The 14,765-nt window shown below is 38.9% G+C and overlaps 1 protein-coding gene across 3 annotated transcripts in view; it reads left to right on the top strand.

The window, feature by feature from the left end:
• Positions 1-11,547, top strand: part of TAFA1 (TAFA chemokine like family member 1) — a 513,047-nt gene extending 501,500 nt beyond the window's left edge. For all 3 annotated transcript variants that reach the window (XM_045493478.1, XM_045493480.1, XM_045493479.1), the window contains 2 exons: positions 4,289-4,413; positions 10,426-11,547. In XM_045493478.1, the coding sequence (XP_045349434.1) occupies positions 4,289-4,413; positions 10,426-10,443 (143 nt within the window). In that variant the 3' untranslated portion in view covers positions 10,444-11,547. The remainder of the gene's footprint in view (positions 1-4,288; positions 4,414-10,425) is intronic.
• Positions 11,548-14,765: the final 3,218 nt, after the last annotated feature.

The raw sequence follows: 14,765 nt of genomic DNA on the forward strand, positions 1-14,765 counted from the left end.
CATTTATACCTCCTTACCATAATACATGCCAAAATGCCAATAGTGCCCATAGCGAGAGAAACCTTGAGCTAAGTCATAAGCTCTCAGGGCAGGAACTATGTCATGTTCATCATTTTATCCATGTCACTAAGCCACATAGTCCTTTGGCTGCAGAAAGTGCCCAAAGAACACTTACTAAATTGAGACCCAAACATTGTTTATTGAAACGATAAAAAGGGACTTTGGCTCTTTAATAAGATAATGTATATTTGCTGTATTTATTAACTCCATTGCTTATCAGTACCTTGTTCTCTTTACGTGGTAAGATACCACAAAGTAAACAACAATAACAGCAACAGAAGGACTTCTCTATTTAAGACTTCTCACTGAAAATTGGATTGAGTCTCCTTTTCAGTCTCTCTTTTTTGCTCTGCAGCAACACGATGATATAAGGATGAAATCAAAACTCATGATTAAAGTAGCTTTAGTAATTTTAAGAATCTTTCAAGGAAAATGAACACTCTTGACCAAGTTGAAGATCAGATATTTTCCTGAACATGATCCAGTAAGAGAGCGAATTCCAAACCCCAGGGTTAAAAGGGACCTTTAAGAGCCTCTCTCCTAATCATCATAGATAAGAGAGAGTTGGTTTTTGCAGCTGATATTTAATTAACTCTGTTCTTCTAGGGGATAAAAAGTCCTCACAGAAGTTATATGTCTACCTCACAAGTTTCTTGTGGCTTCAAAAATTATTCACTACTGAGACTTTCTGTTAAAATGCTGTAAGTAATAAAATCAAGCAATATGGAGCTCTGTCTAGGAAGAAACAAATATGATATAAACTAGCTATTACGCAACTTATTTTTATGTTAACTTAATTTTATGAGAAAATACATGTTTTGTATTTTCCTCAAGCGTTTGTATTTATATGAAATTTTTTTCAATAATAAGACATCAGAGAGAATTCATTCCTTCACTCAGCAATCATATGTTTCTTAAGAGTTCTCTGAATCCTGAACACAAAACTATCATAAGTTAGCACTATAATGATGAAAAACAAGGATTTTGTCATTAAGCAGGCCTGCACGTCGTGTTAATTCCTACACTTCCTACCTGTGTAAGCTTGGCCAAGTTTTTTAACTTCTCTGAGCTTCATTTTTTTTTTTCATCCATACAATGGGTTCATAATAATACCCACCGTTAGGATTGCTCTGAAGATTAAGATAATACATTTAAAAATTTTTTTAACGTTTATTTATTTTTGAGAAACAGAGAGAGGCAGAGTGTGAGCAGGGGAGGGGCAGAGAGAGAGGGAGACACAGAATTGGAAGCACGCCGCAGGCTCCAAGCTGTCAGCACAGAGACCAACACAGGCCTGAAGTCACAAATCGTGAGATCATGACCTGAGCCAAGTCGGTCGCTCAGCTCAACCTAATGAGCCACCCAGGCGCCCCTAAGATCATACATTTTGAAGTACCTAACACAGAAACCCAGAAGAGGCCATCAAAAATGTCCATTATCATTTTTATTATTGCACTGGCCATTGTAATTCAAGATATTTAGAATTATTTGTGCCTGCATTTTTCTTATTATAGGTATCTCCATAAGAAAAATTATAAAGCCAGTTAAGTTGCATTAATGTTGCATTTATTGATTAAATCTAATCGATCATTCCTCTTTCAATAATCTGAAGGTTTTAGGTGACTTCCAGTATGGGAGGAGAGAGCACAATTTGTAAATCCTCTCTGTGAATTTTTTTTTGAAAATATTGCAGGAAATACGAGTATATGAAAAAATTAGGGGAAAAGACTATAGTTTGACCTAGAAGATGATGTGAAAGATATTAAAATGACCATGTAATGCATAAATCAAAAGCAAAATCAGTCTAATAGCATCTTTAGAAAAGCAACCCTGCAAGAATGAACTAGATGCCAATAAACCAGAGGGTAACGTCAAAGCATCCAACTCTGTTAAGGAGAAGCAAGTGTAATAGGAATTTTTAGAGATTACAGGCCAGTCTGGGGATGTTTTTATTCTTAGAAAGGCTTTCCTTTTTCCCTTTGAGTCAGTGGACCTTTACTCCCTTGAATTAAAGGTGATCTGTGGCTTTTGAGATGCATTCTTTTTCCTATTGTCTACATTTTCATTTAGAAGACATTAATGCTTAAGAGACAGAAACTGCTTTGTTAGCTAACAACAGAGTAGGTCAGCTCTGAGAGGGCAGAGAGCAACCTCAAGAAGAAGGAACAGCGTCCTTTAGAAGAAAGTAGAGATGCTAAAGCTGACCCCACTGGCAGTTGTTCATTATTTGTGTGCCTCTGTGGGAAAAAAAAAAAAAAAAGTCACAAACCCTAAATGGAAGACTGTCTGGAAAGGCAATTTCCCCTCGGAGCTAAGATCAGAGGCTTTCCATTCTTGTTGGTGTCGATTCAGGGCAGCAATAGTGAAATATTAGGTGGGATTTCAGGGGACAAGTGTGGCAAATGTCACCAGCCTGTTGCTGCCTGAGTGCTAACCGAAAGGACGCTTCCGATTCTAGGCTCTCAATAAACACTGCCAAACCCTGGCTTTTATCTTAGGTTACTGGAAGCTTTGCAATTTATTTTTGTTCCCTTTTCAACGCTGCATGTGTTTTTCTTGCTGCCAAAGTACATGCTTCTCTCGTTTAACATCGTCACCTATTAATTCACCTCAGTAAGGTCTCTTTTGCCTGTGACTGGAATCTTCCCTCATTCCACATGCTCATAGAGAACCCTGCTATTGAAAAGAAAGACACTCTTAACTCTCATCATCATTTTGTACCCTGTGGAGAATTTGTGTCTTCTGTTACTACTCCATGTTTTACCAAAATATCACGTTGTCTTGCATACGGATGGACTATTTAGGAGATTTTACTTCCTATACTTGCGTGCTATATTCCAATGGAGATGCATTTTATGTGGTTCATTCTGGTCCGCACATAAGGTATAAATCAAGCAGAGGCAAAATTACCCTTGAAAGATTCCTTAAATTGACCCGATAATGGAGTAGACATGATTTTGCATATAAGATCAAATTTTGCAATCCATACGCTGGATTCCAGAGGAAGGAAAGTCCAAAGTAAGGGTAGTGTAGAAAGAAGAAAGCTTGAATATAGGCAGACATCCGGATGTCTGTTTAAAAACCATTCTGTGTTTAAATTAGCAATCTAATCCCTCTCTCCGACTGGGGACTTATAATGTACTCCTGCTTTGCTTCGGGATTTACTTCGTTCCATTTTAATAAGAATCCTCTGTGATGTTAACAGATGTCATCTGGCCTCTTTGTCATTGTGAGAAGGAAACATCAAGGTGGGGACTCCCCTCCGGCAGGTGTAAGAGGCTGAAGGCGAGTATCTCTAGAACTAGGGTTCTAGTCCAGTGTGAAAACAGGCAATCAGAAAGCACGACACAAGAACCACTGGCAGACGTTTTGAGAATTTCGAATGGCAGAAATAATTCTTCGCTCATGAAGGCAGAAAGGAAGATGTGGAGCTCCTTGACTTGTCTGGAGTGCATCCAATTGCTATTTTATAAAATCTTAAAACAAAAACCAGACTGTGCTATAAATACATCCACTCAGTTCATCGCCAGCTTCCCGTTGTGGTCATCTTTGATATCACCCTGCAAAATAGGGCTTTTTTTTATCAGAGGCTCAACTTTGGAAAGTTCGACCCACCTCATATCAAACATCAACAGGAAATGCAGCTGACATGAATATACCTGTGATTGTAAACAAATACTTCTATTTATTAATACCCTTGGTTTTTATTTTGCAGGCTTTCTTTTATGGTTCCAGTCATGTCATTTTTTTTTCCTGTTGGTAGGCCTTTGAAATTCTCAAAGAAGGCCCGAGGCTGGGGGATGAGCCCTAATGCCAGGTGGATAAACTGGCCTTTCTGAAGGAATAGCTCTATCATTCTGAAGGGCAGTTACTACTTTTGTCCCCTTCCCTGAAAAGAAAGAGTAAAAGGTCCTCGGTTTGTAAAAACATAAAGTTTTCTCCAGAAAGTGTATCTCCCAATGCATAGATTTTCATCTTTCAGGGTACGAGGGTGATTTTTGACAAACTGTTGCTTGATAAAACCATAAAAGTAGAAAATTAGATTTGCTCTGTAAGACTGGTAAATGAAAATATTACTTTTCTTCATAGCGAATTCTTAGCCGGCCCTAGAAGGTTCAAGAGAAAGTAGCGTGCTTCAAAGAGAATGAACACCTACAGAGGGTCACGTCACTGGTGCCCACGTTGTTTGGACGAATTGCAAACACACTTGTTTCCTGTTTTTGCACAGCCTCCATAGTGATTGGGAAATGGTGGTGTGAGATGGAGCCTTGTCTAGAAGGAGAAGAATGTAAAACACTACCTGATAATTCCGGTTGGATGTGCGCTACAGGCAATAAAATTAAGACCACAAGAGTAAGTGTATTTCTTTCAAATATCTCATGCATGTTACCAACCATACCGTGTTGCCTTTGAGTTGTACAACAGCATCCAGGGAAGCTTTGAACAGGAAATAAGAAGACCTTTTCCCTGACAGAAAACATTCCTAACTGTTCATATCAGTGTCCATCCAGCAACAAGAAGTTAAACATGGAACTTGACTTTTCCCTGCTGAGCAGTTTAACGTTTGTGTGACTGGGTCACAAATAAAGCTGGATTAGCATAGCCAAAAGGAAGAAGAACAGTAAAGCAATTAGTCGCATAATTCAGCCAACTACTACGGTGCTCAAAATAGATAATAAAATAAGAGTCCTGCCTAATTTGTCCAGATGGTTTGCGGAAGAGGGCTGCGTTTAAGTACAGCCATTTTCTACATGTTCTTTAAAAGAATTATTTGATGATCTTTTAAATGAGTGAAAAGTTTTTGTGACGTGAATTATCATTCCTTGGTTTCTGTGGTAAAATAAGGAGCTATCTTCAAAATACATAACAACCTATATGGTGAGGCCATCCAACCCATGAGAATTGGTATCATGTTGCCAGAGCAGTTTGGAAAAGCCCAGGTAGGATAGCCATTGGCCCTGTAGATAATAGATCATGGGAAAGTATGGGAGTCCTAAAGAGGGCAGGGTAGAAAGGGTAGCTCAGAGCGCTTAAGACAGTGTTTATTCAAATGTAGTATAATATTTTAATTACATAATTACAATCATGTCAATATTTTAATAACTAGTGTGGTTTTATGTATGTATATCATGTGGCTCTCAGCCCTGTTGTGCGTATATGTGTTTTAATGTACTGGGTATTGTTGAAAGCCAGATCCACCAGTTACAAATCCCAACATGCTGAACTTGTAGCCTTCCAAAAGGGTGACTCAAATTTAAAAGGTCATCTCTAATTCCCACCCCTATATAATGAGTCTTAAATTGATCTTTGTTCTCAGCGTTATGTTCTCAAGAAATAACATTGGTACTGACAGCCTCATGATACAGAAAACATAATATCTTATAAAACATATCTTTCATACATAAGATAAGTGGAGACTCTTCTGCATATCCAATTTCATTGCCTATATTGACTGCATTAAGCAGTAAATTGTTATACCTCATTGGCTTGTGGCCAAGAGAGGTTCCTGAACCATCCTAGCTTGTTAACATGCATTCATGCACCTGAGATGCTCAGCTTGGATTATCATATTTCACTTCAAAGAAACAGCCTCAGGAGAGATTATTCAAAAATGAACGCAGTTCATGACACTTACCTCCAGAAACCATCTTCATTAACTGATGGAGAGTGGATTTCATATTTCCCTTTGGTTATATTTTGCCTGAAACTAATTTTACGAAACAATCTGAAGACGCCCTTCCAAGTCAGTTTTCAGATACTCTGAATTATCATCAGTATGATTGGAATTCGATCACCATTGTTTAAAACAGGTTGCTGATGTATTTTCTGCCAAAACTCTATTCCCTCTTCCAAATGATAACTGATCTCCCTTTATTGAATATAAACCCTGCTCTTATGGTTCCTCCAGACCTGAAACTCAGTCAAGAATAAGAATACAAGTCAAATTACTTCAGGATTTGAGTATGTGAGATTCCAAGGGTACCAACTAGGAGACTCTTCGGAAAATAGAATATAAATAAACAAAACACAGAAATTGTTAATGCTACTTTTTATGACTGTGTAACACTCTTTTTTTTTTTTTTTGGCCTCTGTAGAGTATATTTTAAAACACTGTAAATACATCCTAGACATTTTCTTTCCTCACAGAAGTACAGTGCAGGTCTGATCACAATAATAGAGGCTGGAGCACAGCCTCTGTGTTTGCTACTGTCATGGGTGGGCTGAATGTAACCCGACAGTTGAGTGTACAAGAGAAATAAATCGCCCATGCAGTTGGTTTGAAAGCAGAGGATGTACCTGTTCTGATATGTGCATCCATTTCAAGCGAGGAAATAAGAGGTTGCTCTACAGTCGTGTGAGCAACACATCACTCAACTAATAAATCTCAACTCTGTCTTTAGAGAAGGAAAAGAAAACACTAAGCTGTACTTTTTACACCTTGAGAGGACTCAGACATTACTACTGACTTAAATTTTCTCCCCACTTCCTTACAAAGAAATTCACAGTGAAATAAGCACTTTTAAACACAAAGGCACCAATTAACTTCAGCTGATACGTACAGGAGCTTTCCATTCTGTATAAATGGCAGGCCAACACCAGTCCTTAGATCATAGGCTCCAAAATAGGTTTTATATTAATTTTTCTAGTATGCCCTATGTGGTTTTCCCTGTCACAGTATAAATATGCCTATACACTTCAAGTATTGACTCTGGCAGTTTAACTTTCAAACCAGTTTAATAAACGGATGTACTTTAATTGTGAGTCATAGGTTTTCAATGTTCTACTCTTATTTAAGAGGTAATCTTTAGGATAAAAAATTCAAGTTCTTCTCAAAGAGGAAAAGTTTTTTAAAATCACCTCTTTGGTTCTTACATATAAGACTGATTCAAAGAGAGTGGTCTCAGTAAAACAAACAAACAAACAAACAAAAAAAAGACACAGAAGAAACATCCCCAGATTGTTAATGGCAACTGCGAGTTTCCATCATACTGTTATTTTTTAAAAGTAACGCCAATATGAAGATATTTGCAAGATAGAGTCCTAAGATGTCATTTTCCCTATATAGGTTTTTTCAAAACCTTCCTATTATGAATTACTTCCCAAATAATCACCCTGAGTCAAAATTCTCAGCAGTCTGTGCAATGTAGATAAACAAAAGATGTTTCAAAGTGTGATCTAATTCAAAGTTCCATGGTGCTCATTTCTTAAGGATGGTGGAGAGTAGAAATTCATTGTTTGATTTAAAGGACCAGGCAGCCCAGAATATGAACTAGCCAGGACAACAGGCCACAGTCTGAAGGAGAACCTTGGGGAAACTAGATCTGGGTGACAATATAACCTACAGAAGGACGGAAAAAAGATAAGTAGAATGAGGCACAGGCTTCCCTTTCAGGATACTGGAGAGAATAAGTCTTAGGAAAGAGGAAGCTTCCTGAGTGTCATTTTACGGAGAGAAGGTGGTCACCCTTGAGAAGTTTTCCAAAACCCAGCATGGGGTACAATAAAGCTGATGCCAGAAACCCTCCTGGGAAGAAGCCTGGTACATCTGGGTGAAGTTTCATGGCTACATTTTAAACTACACCTGCTCGACCATTGCTTCAGTTGTTTCGTTGAATTACTTTGTTGGTAGTTTGTGGCAAGACAAAACAATCCAGATATTCACAAGAGGTAGTTTCCTATGGTTTTACATAAATATTGGTTTATTTTTTTTCTTTAAACGTAACATAAGTTTGAGGGGCCCCTGGTGGCTCAGGTCATGGGATCCAGTCCCATGTCAGCCTCCATGCAGGGCGTGGAGCCTGCTTAAGACTCTCTCTCTCTCTCCTTCTGCCCCTGTCCCCTGCTCACATGTTCTCTCCCTCAAAAATAGAAATAAGGGGGGCCTGGGTGGCGCAGTCGGTTAAGCGTCCGACTTCAGCCAGGTCACGATCTCGCGGTCCGTGAGTTCGAGCCCCGCGTCAGGCTCTGGGCCGATGGCTCAGAGCCTGGAGCCTGTTTCCGATTCTGTGCTTCCCTCTCTCTCTGACCCTCCCCCGTTCATGCTCTGTCTCTCTCTGTCCCGAAAATAAATAAACGTTGAAAAAAAAATTTTTTTTTAAATAGAAATAAAAATAAAAACATTTCTAAAAACAAACAAACAAAAAAAATGCATAAGTTTGAAAGTTGGGGGCGCTGTTGGGAAATTGGCTCTGCAGATTTTGAATTTGCCACTCTCCATAATCAGATGAGCTAATTCCCTATAATCAATATTATATTTAATGTATATGAAATAATAATACATAATATGCTATAATATACTACATATTTAAAAAAATAAGCTGGGGATGCTGTATCTAATGCATTCAGGAAGAAATGTATACTCTGTGTATTCAAGAATAATGCTTTAATTTATAAAGACAGACTTCGCCCCAGAGGAAATAAGTTGTTTGACAATGCTGTAATAATTCACATATAAAAAGGGAACATTGGCTTTGGGGGACATAACAAGGCAGGGAAGGAAATGAGGAGAAAACCAAAGTCACTAGGAAGGCAAAATTAACAGGTTAAAATAGTAGAACATAATCTGGTATAATACCTGGGAACTTATCAAGCAACTTTGGATTTCCTTCAACCCAATATGTTAGTGTCTTTCAGACTCCTGGGAAAATGAACAGTTAGATATACACAACGTAGAGTCAAGTTCCATTCCCTAAAAGGCCGTGTTAGACTGCCCATCTCACCACAATGGCTGTCCAGCCAAATTGATGTTTCACCCAGATGCACTACTGTCATTTGCCCACACTCACCTGGGCCCATTCTCCTAATGGTGACTCTGACCTCACATATCTCCATCCATTCTCATCAGCCAGTGTTTTTTATATTACAGAAGGGCAAACTTCCAGCTGTGACACATCCCAGCTTCATCACTCAAAATTCCATCAGGTGTCAAGGGTTATAAAAGCCTTTACAATCCTGATGTTCAGGCCATTTTGTATGAACTAGCTTTAAGAGAGAAGGGTAGGAGGGAGAGTGTGAATTTGGAAATTTCCAGAAGGAAAAACAAATCAATTTATGCCGTCACAATTGCCCCTGGGTCCAAGTGAACTCATCCATTTCTTTGGCCAATAAATATATTTAAGCCTCTGCTCTGTAAAGTTAATGTGTGAAGGTCTTGGGATGTGATGATCAACCTCCTGTTCTTACATGGAGGATAGGGCCTAAGGTTGGGTAGTGCGGGGTAGAGATGGTAAGTTGATAGAGATAAAAGAAAGGCAACCCATTTCAGTTTTGTAAATGTCACTTTCTCCCTCCTTTTGGTGAAAAATAAGACAGTGGAAACAGGAGGTGATACACATTACCGGAATGTAGGAAACCAAGGTTTGGAAGAATCTGTCATTTCTAAGGAGAGGATAAAAAAAAATAATAAGTGTGCGAAGATTTCTTACACATGCTGCCCATGGCACAACCAACTTTTGAAAGGCAACTTTATTACTATTCCTATCCAACCTTAAAATCTTTTAATGGACTCCACCCCTGGACCCAGAACACTCAATTTCTAAGACTATAAAGAACCAAGAGATTATGAAGAAAAATGCCTATTCCTAGAACTCTAAAGTAGAACCTTCAACTCTTTTAGAATCATCACTTCTGCCCTAAACCAGTGACACTCTGTGCGTGTATCCTGTTGAATGTTAGAGTCTTTGGGCCATATTCAAATAGATTAAATGGCATCATTAGTTGTAGGAGTATGCTCTTGGTTACTCTTGAATACTATGTCACTGAGAGGGAGAGTTCCTCAACCTGCAAAGCCCTCCTGTGTTCCTAAGAAAATGTGTTCGAACCTTGGCAGTGACTTTACCTTATGGCCACGCCTCTAACTGTCACAGCAAGCCAGCTTAACAAGGTCATGGAATGACCTACTCAGTTCAAATTCTCATCAGACGTAGGACTAACTACATAATTTGAAGGGCCCAGTACAAAAATGAAAACATGGCGTCTCTCATTTAAAAATTAGTAATAATTTCAAGACTTCAATAGAAGGTCATTAAATGAAGTGTGGGGCCCTTTCCAGCCCAGGGCTCTGTGCAACTGCATATGTGACATGCTCATGAAGCCAATCATCGTTATTCATTGCTCCAAGAGTCCATTTCCTCGGTTGTGGCAAAATACCTCTAATGAACTGATAAAAATATGATGGCCTGTCAGTGTGCTTTTTTATCACCATTTGAGAACTACGGTTGTAGACTAACATTTTTGGCTTCAGATCACTTGAAAGAAGCCACATACTAAAAATTCAAGGTGTCCTCATTTTCTGCCTAGTCACCTTTCTTTATGCCTTCATTTTGTTCTTTTCTCCCTGAAATTTCTTTCTTTCTTTGGTTTCAGATTCACCCAAGAACCTAATGGAAGCATTTGTTATAGTAGCAAAGGAAAACCACCTCTGCAGAAAATACATTTTAAGAATTTAAAACATCTTACACATTACAAGCCAAATGGATTTCTTATTTGCACTTTGACTGGTTACCAGAAAATCACAGTGCTTTTACTGTGTGTCATGAAGTATCCTATAGTGAGAAGACCCTGCATTTTTGGCAACACCATGGAAAGTGGGTTTAAAAAAAGGGTTTTCTCCGTGAAAATTTTTGGGATTATGAAGAACGATCAACTATCTTCTAATTTGGATCTATAGTTACTTTGTACCATTTTAAATATATGTATATATATAATATTTTGAAATATTATATATTCTCTTCAAGAAATGAACAATACCACAGTTTGAGGCGGCTGGTGTACCTCTTTGAGTTTGGATGTCTTGTTTTGTTTTGTTGCATTTCTTTTTCTCTTGGCGAGGAAGACATGTGCCCTTCTGAAATTTCAACATGGCACTCACGCTGGAAGGCCAGCTACAGGTGGACTCCTGGAATCTGAGGCATCATAACAATACTGAATCGAGAGCTTCCTTCTGTTTCTACCAGATGGCCCAAGGAAGCACATCGTCCTGTTTTATTGCTTTCTACCCTGTGCAATATTAGCATGCAAGCTTGGCTTACATAACCATACTTTATATTCAATTGATATATAATAACCATCCTAACCTCTTCCAGGAAAGTATTTTTAGAACTACTAGCTTTTCCACAGATAAGAAAAATAAGAATTCTTGAGGGAGCTGCTCCACCGTGCTATTAAGACTCTGGCAAAATTATGGTAGAATACGGATCCCTGTATTAATAAGTTCTGTAAATACAATGTCTTAAGGCTTTGTATAGCTGTCCTAGACTGCAGAAATGTCCTCCAATGAAATCCAAAGTCTGGCATCATTAAGTACATAGTGCTGTAGCAACAAGTCTTATCATGGTACCTCTTTCTATGTTTGATTTGCTTTTTTCATGAGTATTCAAATCTCTTCTGGTGAGATAGGAAGACCATTAAAGCAATTAGGTTTCAAAGTGATCTATGTGACCAAATGCTGGACAGCCCTATTAAAGTGGTAAATAACTTCTTTCTAAACCTACTTGTCCTCTTTATTTGCCATTTATTTTTCCTGAGTCAGTTTTAGCCAAATCCACAGGACACCCTGCTTAGAGACTCGTAGTCACCCAGAATTTTTCCATGACGTCTTTGCTACAATCACAGCCAATATTTCCAACCCCAGTATTCTGAAAATCAGAAATTCATTACTATGACTGCTGTGTTCTCAGCCAGCAAGATTAAATGTCAAATCCCATTATTGGGTTTCTGTACTGGTCACTTGGACAATACATATGGGGCTCCCATCCCGAAAAAAGAAATTCTTGTCCATCTTCTCTTTCTAAAAGTTACTCAGATAATGATTATAAAAAGGAAATAACTGCTTGTTATCTACCTGGGATAGTGTAATAGTCTTATACATTCCTGTTGCTTAACATATCATATTGCAAGGATATCTACGTTTTCTCCAAGGCCTTCCCTCTAGAATACATGTTTTAGGGCTTCGTATTAGATCACCAGCACATTGGGCCGCCTAGTTTGGAGTTTTAAAGTTAAACCTCAGGTAATATCCAGAGGCTCCTTAATGTCTACCAGTATAACTTGAAGTCTGATTGAATATGTAGATACTCTAATCAGATAGATGGGTTCTCCATCTTGAATGCCTATAAAAGCAATCCAGAAATGGAAATGGAATCCTAACTACAAAATCTAGGCTTTCCAAATACTTTCACAAATATTTGCCAGAAGATAGCATAAGATTCATACAACCAAATCACAGTCTCTTGAATTTATGGTCCCTTTCCGTGTACCGAGTAATATATTGGCAATCGACTTTCACCTGTAATTTTCAGAGTAACAACTGAGATCCTAAACGCAAAGAGTGACCTAGAACGGTACATCCCACGATGGGGAGGAAAAAACCTCCCTAATCAAATATATTGGGGGAACATTTTTAATAAAATAAACAGACATATTTACTGAGGAAATTTTCAGAACCTTTAATGCACAAAAAGTGTTGTATGTCTTCAGGAAAGACTAAAACACGGGGAGCAAAGTAAAAATCTTCCCAAATCCAGGCATGTTAGGTGGATACTTGACTAATGGACAGCACATCCCTGCCTAGTAAGAAAGTACAAGAAATTATTTCTCTGTGAGGATATATTCACTGCCTTGTTACATCTTCAATTTTTTCCAAGAGCACCAGCAATCTGGATTTTTATGTAACATCTCCTAACATTCTTAAATAAGAGGAACTAATCTGAGATGTTTGCTATTAAAAACTCTGCAAGCATTGTTATTGCCCCAAATTCCGTGATCATGTAGTCTTTTCTATGAGATTACTGTTTCCTGGAATACCCTGTTAACAGCGTTGGTCCTGAATGGAAACTCAATGTGAAGTTTGGCCTCGCGCATACAGACCCTTCTCATAATTTACGATATGAGGAACTCACAGCTTCTCCTCTTCTGTAACCAGAGCCTGTAAGTCAATGAAAGAATTAGTCTAGAGGCCCACATCTGTCAGTTCATTTCGTAGTGGTTACTTGATGCATTAGCCTCCCTTGGAAAGGCCTGGAAGAAGAGAGAAGGAGAAAAAAAGACCACATCAGAATCAGGCAACCGTCCCGTAAAACCGTGCAAATATTTGTAAATGTCATCAAATTCAAGTTGGATTTATCAAGTCCCTTATACAAATGTGTGAACCGTCACGCTGTGTTTAAATTGGACCCATCCCAGTTAGGGGGGGATTCAGTAGCTACCCCATGCCTACATGTGTGGTTTAAAAACTTTTATCATGTATTGTTGGTAATAAAGAGCTCAGTGTGGTATGACTAATAATGATTTTGAGCTTGTGCACCAAGGATGATGAATAATGTCATAACATGATTAGAGCAAATGGAAAGGGTTTCATCCAGACCCCGTTTCTTGGTAAAAAAGAAAATATGGCTCATTTCATAAGACAGATTTGCCAGTTAGGTAGAGCTTATTTGTTGACTTTTTTTGCCTGATTAGATTTATCTATTAATGGATTTGGCAAGCACACCGAGAAGTTTTGCTACTTGGCTCTATTCCATTATCGAATGATGAAGAATGTTTTCACCAACACACAATCCAACATCCTTTTTCTGGTGAAGTCCAGTGTAACTTTCACAGAACAGTATGGTGAGTTTATAGTGCAGCATCTTATGCTACCTTGTCATTGTCACTGATATAAGTTATGAAAGGTATAAAAATTGTTTATATGAGGAGATCCACACATTCCTCACGTGGGATATGCACTGCGTCCCGGAAGGTTAAATAGCATGCCATAATATGAGTTTTTCTTTTTTTTTTCAACGTTTATTTATTTTTGGGACAGAGAGAGACAGAGCATGAACGGAGGAGGGGCAGAGAGAGAGGGAGACACAGAATCGGAAACAGGCTCCAGGCTCTGAGCCATCAGCCCAGAGCCTGACGCGGGGCTCGAACTCCCGGACCGGGAGATCGTGACCTGGCTGAAGTCGGACGCTTAACCGACTGCGCCACCCAGGCGCCCCGAGTTTTTCTTTTAATTAAGCTTGACACTTTCATTTCAAGATCTCTTAAGGTTTCCTTGACAAAGAAATGTACCATATTCCTTTCAATGAGCTGTCTGTCTTCTAAATAAAAGGTTTAGTGTCTAGCAAATTCTAGGGCTAACCCACCTCCATCTAGTTTATAAATGTGAGAAAATAAGATAAAAGATGTACTAAGGAAAGGGAGGACTCAGGACTAATGGCAGCAGTGATCGAATCAGATATCCTAGTGCCCGTGGACCTCAGACAAACTGTTTAAAATAGACTCATGTTCACACTTAAAAGTAAATTAAAAAGAAAGACACACACACACGTGTGCGCACGCACACACACACACACACACACACACACCCATCTCATGTTAAAGATTTAAAACTTTTAGGGGCATCTAGGTGGCTCAGTCAGTTAAGCGTCTGACTTCAGCACAGGTCATGATCTCACACTTTGTGAGTTCGAGCCCCGCGTGGGGCTCTGTGCTGACAGCTCAGAGCCTGGACCCTGCTTTGGATTCTGTGTCTCCCTCTCTCTCTGTCCCTCCCCAGCTCACACTCTGTCTCTCCTTCAAAACTAAAAGCAATTAATAATTTTTTTTTAAGATTTAAAACTTTTAGGGGCGCCTGGGTGGCGCAGTCGGTTAAGCGTCCGACTTCAACCAGGTCACGATCTCGCGGTCTGTGAGTTCGAGCCCCTCGTCAGGCTCTGGGC

The sequence above is a fragment of the Leopardus geoffroyi genome, chromosome A2 (genome assembly GCF_018350155.1).
Source record: "Leopardus geoffroyi isolate Oge1 chromosome A2, O.geoffroyi_Oge1_pat1.0, whole genome shotgun sequence".
Classification (NCBI taxonomy): domain Eukaryota; kingdom Metazoa; phylum Chordata; class Mammalia; order Carnivora; family Felidae; genus Leopardus; species Leopardus geoffroyi.